Genomic DNA, 8,799 nt, shown 5'->3' with positions numbered 1-8,799 from the left:
AGCGCCGCGCTGTCGGAGGGTCGGCGCCGAGGGAGCGCCGCGCTGTCGGAGGGTTGGCGCCGAGGGAGCGTCGCGCTGTCGGAGGGTCGGTGCCGAGGGAGCGCCGCGCTGTCGGAGGGTCGGTGCCGAGGGAGCGCCGCGCTGTCTAACGTTACTTAAAACAGATTATCTGGTAATTTTTCTCGGTGTTTTGAGAGCTTGCTGTAGACAAATCAGTTGCCACATTTCCTGTTGTAGCTGTGACCACATTTCAGAATTATTTATTTGGTTGTAAGGTGCGTTGGGATATCATGAGGAGGTAAATGATGGTTTATAAATACAAGGTCTCTTTAAAAGTGGAATTGAAGTAAGGCTGAGGGGAAATTTGTTAGAGGTTTTCAAAATCATGGGTCTGGACAGAGCAGGACAGGGAGAAACTGTTCCCATGTGCAAAAGGATTGAGAATGAGAGGGCACAGGTTTAAAGTAATGAGCAAAAGCGACATGAGGAAAAAGCTTTTTCGAGCAGCGGGTGGTTAGGGTTTGGAATGTATTACCTGAGAGTGTGGTCGAGGCAGGTTCAATCGAAGCATTCAAAAGGGAACTAGACTGTTATCTAAAAGGGAAGAATGTGTAGGGTTAAGGGGAGAATGGCACCTAAGGGAATTGCTCATTGGGAGAGCCAGTGCAGACACGACGGGCCGAATGGCCTCCTTCTGCACTGTAACAATTCTGTGATTTTGTAAATGATTTGAATTCTATCGATAGCAAACTGGAAATTTAGTGCAAAGAAACAAAAGAATGATTAGAATGATCTCTCGCTGTGAATGAACTCAGACTAAACTCCCGAGACACGGACAGGTGTAAGCCCTGTCCTCACTGCTCACACCGGCCGCTATGGCCCCGAGTTCCGAGGAGTGCGGAGTTTTTTGTGGAAAAGTTGACCCAAAACCTTCTCGTCCACTCCAGCGATCGGGAGAATGGTGCCCGCTCCGGTCAGGACTGTGTCCGCCCCGCCGCCTGAGCCGGAAAGTTTGGAAAAAGTGGTTAAAACTTTGGATAAAATTTAGAAAAACTTTCGATAAAGTTGTCAAAAGTTCGGATAAATTTCGAAATAAGTTTGAGATTTTGAAATATTTGTCAAGTTTTTAAAAAAAAAATTAGAAAAAGTTTAGCAACGTTTTGAGAGGGTTTTTCAAGTTTGTAAAATATTTGGGAAAAAGTTTTCCAAGTTTGGAAAAATGTTTTGAAAAAGTTTTCCAAGTTTGGAAAAATGTTTTGAAAAAGTTTTCCAAGTTTGGAAAAATGTTTTGAAAAAGTTTTCCAAGTTTGGAAAAATGTTTTGAAAAAGTTTTCCAAGTTTGGAAAAATGTTTTGAAAAAGTTTTCCAAGTTTGGAAAAATGTTTTGAAAAAGTTTTCCAAGTTTGGAAAAATGTTTTGAAAAAGTTTTCCAAGTTTGGAAAAATGTTTTGAAAAAGTTTTCCAAGTTTGGAAAAATGTTTTGAAAAAGTTTTCCAAGTTTGGAAAAATGTTTTGAAAAAGTTTTCCAAGTTTGGAAAAATGTTTTGAAAAAGTTTTCCAAGTTTGGAAAAATGTTTTGAAAAAGTTTTCCAAGTTTGGAAAAAAAAATTGGAAGGAGTTTTGAAAAAGTTTTCCATGTTGGAAAAAGTTTTTTAAAAGTTAGGAAAAGTTTTGTCCCAAGTTGCTGCCATCGCGGCCCCTTTAACGAGGGGCGGGGTAGAGCCGGGCCGGCCTTTTGGGAGGGGGTTGGGGGGAAGGAGAGAGAGGGAGAGGGAGGAGGGTCCCAACCCCGGACAGTGTGAGTCAGGCCGGCGGGGGGATGGTGGTGCGGAGCGGGCTGCTGGAAGTGCGGAGCCCGGAGCCGGAGCCCGAGCGCTGGCGGCGGCTCCTCGCCTCCTTGTCCGAGGACTCGCTGCGACTCAGCCCGGCCGGAACTCCCGCTGGACACGGCCTGAGTAACGGGGAAGCCGAGCCGCCCCCGCCGCCGTCTCCCTCTCCGTCTCAGCCTCAGCCTCAGGCGGACTCGGAGCCCGGCTCCGGCCGCAAGCGGACCGTCCGCATCGTCAAACAGGAGGCGGGCGGCCTGGGCATCAGCATCAAGGGCGGCCGAGAGAACCACATGCCCATCCTCATCTCCAAAATCTTCCGCGGGCTGGCGGCTGATCAAAGCGGGGAGCTGTTTGTGGGAGACGCCATCCTGTCCGTCAACGGCACCGACCTCAGGGAAGCTTCACACGATCAGGCGGTGCAGGCGCTGAAAAAGACCGGCAAAGAGGTTCTGCTGGAAGGTAGGAGCCCTCCCCTAACCCTCAGATTCCCCTCCCAGATTCCCCCCCCCCCCCGCCCCATTGCCCTCCCAGCACCTCTCCCCCTGATTGCCCTCCCAGATTCTCCCCCCCATTGCCCTCCAGATTCTCACCCCCCCAATTGCCCTCCAGATTCATCGCCCTCCAGATTCATCGCCCCCCGATTGCCCTCCAGATTCTCCCCCCCGATTGCCCTCCCAGCACTCCCCCCATTGCTCTCCAGATACCCCCCGATTGCCCTCTAGATTCCTCCAGATTCCCCCCATTGCCCTCCAGATTCTCCCCCCCCCCGATTGCCCTCCAGATTCCCCCCAGTGCCTCCCCTGACTCCCCTCCACCCCAGCCCCCCAATAGCCCCCCTAGAATCTTGCCCACCGCCCCCCCCCCCCAGACTAACCACCACCCATCTCCACCCTCGCGTCCCCTCAGTCACCTTCATATCCCCCCTCAACTTCCTTCACCCTAATACATCTCCCCACTCACAAATCCACACCCCACCCAAACTGCTATCCCCCACCACTACCGTCCCCCACCCCACAGTTAAAGCAGGGAATAGGGACCGTCCCCACCCCTGCAAGATGAGGGTGTTTTCTGTATGTGGAGTAACGCTGTGGTTGAGGCTCCAGTGAACAGAGTGATTTCCTTCATTCGGATCATCTCTCCTCCCTAGTTATTTTTGTGTCTGCTCCTTTCCTGAGCCACTTCTCGGAACTGAGACTCCTTTGCGATGGTGTCTGAACTAAAAATTGCTTCAAAACTTCGTATCAGTTATATGAAAGATAAGTTGAGTCATACGGACTCGAAACGTTAACTGTGTTCCTCTCCGCAGATGCTGTCAGGCTTGCTGAGTTTTTCCAGGTGTTTTTGTTTTGGATTTCCAGCATCCGCAGTTTTTTTGCTTTTATATAAAACAGAATATTGATTTACAGCCACTTCAAATGGCTCAAAGTAAAGATGGAGCAGTAGAGGTTGACTCAGTTCTGGAGAAATGAGCAGAATCTGCCCTGAACACTATCCACCCTCAACCTTGTGCCCGTGTGTTTTAGCAGTTCCGGTCAAGCTTTACTGAGACACTAATCTGCTGTAACCCCGACACCGGATAGTGCAGCTCAACTGAGCTTTATCAAGTTCTGTGCTCCTGTGCTTAAACACAGGTCAGTGACAAGCCATCACTATCAGTCACAGATTAAATTGTTCCAAAGTTGTCCTCTAACGCAGCCTGTGAGTAACCTGAGACATGACGTGTGGTGAGCGCAGTGAACCGATGATTACCACAGCTTTGCACTACTGGGGCCTTTCCTCATCTCCTGTCCCGTCCTGTTGTACATTCATTGATAGAGATTGATCACTGTGATCAGTCAACAACAAGAACTTGTATTTATATAGCACCTTTAACCATGGCATTTCTCAGGAGCATTATCAATCAAAACTTGTCGCCCAGCCATGTGAGATATTAAGGCTGGTGATCAAAGCTTTGGTCAAAGAGGTTGGTTTTAAAGGAGCGCCTTAAAGGAAGAGAGAGGTGGAGAAGCAGAAAGGGTTAGGGAGAAGATTAAGGCCGAGGCAACTGAAAGCAAGGCCACCAATGGTGGAGTGATGGAAACTGGCGATACTCTATGAAGGCCAAAACTGGAGGAGCGCCAAGATTGCGGGGTTGTAGGTCAGGTCGTCATGGTTAACAACTGCATTCTTGTTGTTTTGTTAATGCTCCTTGTGGGGGAACCACTAAACCAAAATAGCTAAATTTACCAAACCATCCCTAAATGGAGAAATTATCAACAGGATTTCACCTTTTTGTAACTTTAACTCGAATCAGAACCAAAGTAAATTAAACATAAATTAACAGTCAAATGATACTTCAAATAAAAAGATCAATTACACTTTAAATAGTCATCAGAAAACTTCAAAACTGAGCTTGATAGATTTTTGTTGGGTAAGCGGATTAAGGGTTATGGGACCAAGATGGGTAAATGGAGCTAAGATACAGATCAGCCATGATCTAATTCAATGGGGATAGATGCTTGAGGGGCTGAATGGCCTTCTGTTGTACAAAGATACGTTCATAAGAATTGGGAGAAGGAGTAGGCCACTTGGCCCCTCAAGCCTGCTCTGCCATTCAATAAGACCAGGCTGATCTGACTGTAACCTCAACCCCACCTTCCTGATGATCCCCAACAACCTTTCACCCCCTTGTTTTTTTTTTTAATTCACTCCTGGGATGTGGGCTTCACTGGCTGGACCAGCAATAAAGCCCATCCCTGGTCGCCCTTGAGAAGGCGGTGGTGAGCTGCCTTCTTGAACCGCTGCAGTCCATGTGGTGTAGGTACGCCCACAGTGCTGTTAAGAAGGGAGTTCCAGGATTTTGACCCAGTGACAGTGAAGGAACAGTGATATATTTCCAAGTCAGGATGGTGAGCGACTTGGAGGGGAACTTCCAGGTGGTGGTGTTCCCATCTATCTGTTGCCCTTGTCCTTCCAGATAGTAGTGGTCATGGGTTTGGAAGGTGCTGTTGAAGGAGCCTTGGTGAATTCCTGCAGTTCATCTTGTAGATGGTACACACTGCTGCAACAGTGCGTGGGTGGTGAAGGGAGTGAACGTGTGTGGATGGGGTGCCAATCAAGCATGCTGCTATGTCTTGGACGGTGTCCAGCTTCTTGAGTGTTGTGGGAGCTGCACTCATCCAAGCAAGTGGGGAGTGTTCTATCACACTCCACCATATGCAAGGCACAAGTCAGGACAGGCTTTGGGGAGTAAAGAGGTGAGTTACTTGTCTCGGAATTCCTAGCCTCTGACCTGCTCTTGTAGCCACAGTATTTATATGGCTAGTCCAGTTCAGTTTCTGGTCAATGGTAACCGCCAGGATGTTGATAGTGGGGGATTCAGTGATGATAATGCTATTGAACATCAAGGGGTGATGGTTAGATTCTCTCTTGCTGGAGATGGTCATTGCCTGGCACTTGTGTGGCGCGAATGTTACTTGCCACTTGTCAGCCCAAGCCTGTTAATCAGGAATCTATCTAGCTCTGCCTTAAAGATATTCAAAGACTCTGCTTCCACTGCCTTTTGAGGAAGAGAGTTCCAAAGATCACGACCCCCTGAGAGATAATATTTCTCCTCATCTCTGTCTTAAATTAGCAACCCCTTGTTTTTAAACGGTGACCCCTAGTTCTAGATTTTCCCACACAAGGAAACATCCTCTCCACATCCACCCTGTCAAGACCCCACAGGATTTTAAAAGTTTCAATTAAATCACCTCTTACTCTTCTAAACTCCAAGGGGTACAAGCCTAACCTGTCCAGCCTTTCCTCATAAGACATCCTGCCCATTCCCGGTATTAATCTAGTAAACCTTCTCTGAACTGTTTCTAATGTCTTTCCTTAAATAAGGAGACCAATACGATACACAATACTCCAGATGTGTCTCACCAGTGCCCTGTATAACTGAAGCATAACCTCCCTACTTTTGTAATCAATTCCCCTCTCAATAAATGATAACATTCTATTAGTTTTCCTAATTACCTGCTGTACCTGCATACTAACCATTTGTGATTCATGCACTAGGACACCCAGATCCCTCTGAATCTCAGAGCTCTGCAATCTATCGCCATTTAGATAATCTTTTTTATTCTTCCTGCTAAAATGGCAATTTCATATTTGCCCACATTATACCCCATTTGCCAGATCTTTGCCCACTCACTTAACCTATCTATGTCACTTTGTAGCCTCCTTATGTCCTCTTCAAAGTTTACTTTCCTATCTATCTTTGTGTTGGCAGCAAATTTAGCCATTATTCCTTCTGTCCCTTCATCCAAGCCATTTATATAAATTGTGAAAAGCTGGGGCCCCAGCACTGATCCCTGTGGGACACTACTCGTCACATCCCGCCAACCAGAAAAAGACCCATCTATGCCATCTCTGTTTTCTGTTAGCTAGCCAATCTTCTATCCACACCAATATGTTAACCCCTACACCAGGAGCTGAGATGTTGAGTGTTAATGGATCATGTTGCCCCGGACCATTCTAGTCTTGTTCTCTCAGGTATGCACACACACCCCATTTAGGAAATTTTGTACACAGTTGTGTATATCACATGGTAGAAAGGGCTAAAACGACAATGGAAAATGTGCAGTGTGGATTCACTGGACTGTAGACGTGGAGTGAGGGAGCATAAGAGCAGGACAAGTTGATCAGATGGCTAAGAGGAGCATATGGGTTATTTGTGGTTAATATATAAATAGGGACATTGAATATAAAAGCAAAGAGATCAAACTAGAACTTTATAAATTAATGGTTACACCTCAGCTGGAATAGTGTGAGCACCACACTTCAAGAAATGTGTAAAGGCCTTAGAAAGTGTACAGAGGAGGCTTACCAGGATGTTACCTAGTTTGAGGGACTTCAGTTATGAGGAGAGTGTGTGACAATGGGGAGATAATAGTAGATAATAAGGAAATGGAGACAAAGTGAACAAATCTTTGCTTCTGTCTTCAATATAGAGGATACAAAAACCATTCCAGTAATAGCTGTAAATCAGGAGGTGGATGGGAGAGGGGAACTTGGTGAAATTACAATCACTAGGGAAATGGTACTAAGCAAATTGATGGAGCTGCGGGCTGACAAGTCTCCGAGTCCTGATGGACTACATCCTAGGGTCTTAAAAGAGGTGGCTAATGAGGTGGTAGATGCGTTGGTGTTAATTTTCCAAAATTCACTAGATTCTGGAAAAGTTCCATCAGATTGGAAAGTAGCAAATATAACCCCTCTATTCAAGAAGGGAGCAGGGCATTGGTGAGACCACCTCTTGAGTACTTTGGTCTCCTTATTTAAGGAAGGATGTAAATGCGTTATAGGTGGTTCAGAGGAGGTTTACTAGATTGATACCTGGAATGAGTGGGTTGTCTTATGAGGAAAGGTTGGACAGACTGGGCTTGTTTCCACTGGAGTTTAGAAGAGTGAGGGGGTGATTTGATTGGAGTTTACAAGATCCTGAACGGCCTTGACAAGGTGGACGTAGAAAGGATGTTTCCTCTTGTGGGTGAGTCCAGAACTAGGGGGCATTGTTTTAAAATTAGGGGTCGCCCTTTTGGGACAGAGATGAGGAGAATTATTTTCTGAAGCTTGTGTGACTTTGGAACTCTGCCTCAGAAGGCGGTGGAGGTGGGGTCACTGAATATTTTTAAGGCAGAGGTAGATAGATCCTTGCTAGGCAAAGGATTCAAAGGTTATTGAGGGTAGATGGGAATGTGGAATTCTAAACAAACATATCAGCCACAATCTTATTGAATGTCAGAGCAGGCTTGAGGGGCCGAATGGCCTACTCCTGTTCCTATCTGTACGTTCGAGAGATTGAAAAAGTTAGGTTTATTCTCCTTGGAACAGAGAAGGTTAAGAGGTGACTTAGTAAGAGATTTTCAAGATGAGGAGAGGCTTTGGTAGAGACAAACTGTTTCCTCTGGAGAGTGGGTCAATAACCATAGGTCACAGATTCAAAACCATTGGGAAAGATTTAGAGAGATGTGAATAATTTTTTTCACTCTGAGTTATCAACCTGACAAGGTGGAAGCCAATTCCCTAAATAATTTGAAAAGGGAGTTGGACAGATACCTGACGATGACAAACTTACAGGGTTACAGACAAAAAGCGGAGGTGTGGCGCTAAGCGCATCTGCTCTTTCAAAGAGACAGCACAGGCACAATGGGCTGAATGGTCTCCTTCTGTGCTGTAAATTTCAGATTCTAAGACTTCAGGTCTTTGTGAAGGTTTCTGCCAAGGCAGCTGGTGATGGACTGTGTGTAGTGGTTGTTCAGGCAGTAAAGCAGGGTCACAAATTAAGGGTCATATCAAAAGAGTTAGAATGAAAGGTTAGTGAAAATCTCTTTAAAGAGGGGTGGTTGGAATGGGGAATTCTTTATATTTATTGTTCTTGGAATGTGGGTGGTTCTGACAAGTATTTATTGCCTAACCCTAGACCCCCTGAGGATATTGAAACATGTGTGGGAATGGAGTCTGGTGTAGTCCAGACGAGGCTGGCAGGTTCCTTCCCTGAAGGACATTTATGAGCTAGTTGGGTTTTTACAAACAATCTGACATTTTCTTCTTCCTAATGTTAGTTGAATAGAGCCATAAATTCTTTTAAAGGGTTGGTTGTGAGTATTATTGGGCAGTCGTGTGTTTGAGTCACATTCCAGAAACATGAACCCATAATCCAGGCTAATGTTCCCAGTGCAGCGCCAAGGGAGCGCTGCACTGTTGGAGAGTCAGTACCAAGGGAGCGCTGCACTGTCGGAGAGTCAGTACCGAGGGAGCGCTACACTGTCCGGAGGGGGTGGGGGGTGCCGTACTGAGGGAGCGCTGCACCATCGTGGGGTTCGGTAGAGTCATAGAGGTCTACAGCACAGAAAAAGGCCCTTAGGCCCATCGAGTCTGCGCCAGTCAAACAACTACCTAACTATTCTAATCCCATTTTCCAGCACTAGGTCCATAGCCTTGTGTG

The 8,799-nt window shown here is 46.3% G+C and overlaps 1 protein-coding gene across 1 annotated transcript in view; it reads left to right on the top strand.

Moving 5' to 3' along the window:
- Positions 1–1,763: 1,763 nt before the first annotated feature.
- The window catches only part of snta1 (syntrophin, alpha 1), a 47,551-nt gene continuing 40,515 nt past the window's right edge, over positions 1,764–8,799 (top strand). Inside the window, exon 1 of the mRNA XM_078554788.1 lies at positions 1,764–2,288. Within this exon, the coding sequence (XP_078410914.1) occupies positions 1,820–2,288 (469 nt within the window). The 5' untranslated portion in view covers positions 1,764–1,819. The remainder of the gene's footprint in view (positions 2,289–8,799) is intronic.

Source organism: Cetorhinus maximus, chromosome 13 (genome assembly GCF_964194155.1).
Source record: "Cetorhinus maximus chromosome 13, sCetMax3.hap1.1, whole genome shotgun sequence".
In the NCBI taxonomy this organism is placed as follows: domain Eukaryota; kingdom Metazoa; phylum Chordata; class Chondrichthyes; order Lamniformes; family Cetorhinidae; genus Cetorhinus; species Cetorhinus maximus.
The sequence above is the reverse complement of the archived record's forward strand: the minus strand, read 5'-3'. Positions and strand labels throughout refer to the sequence as shown.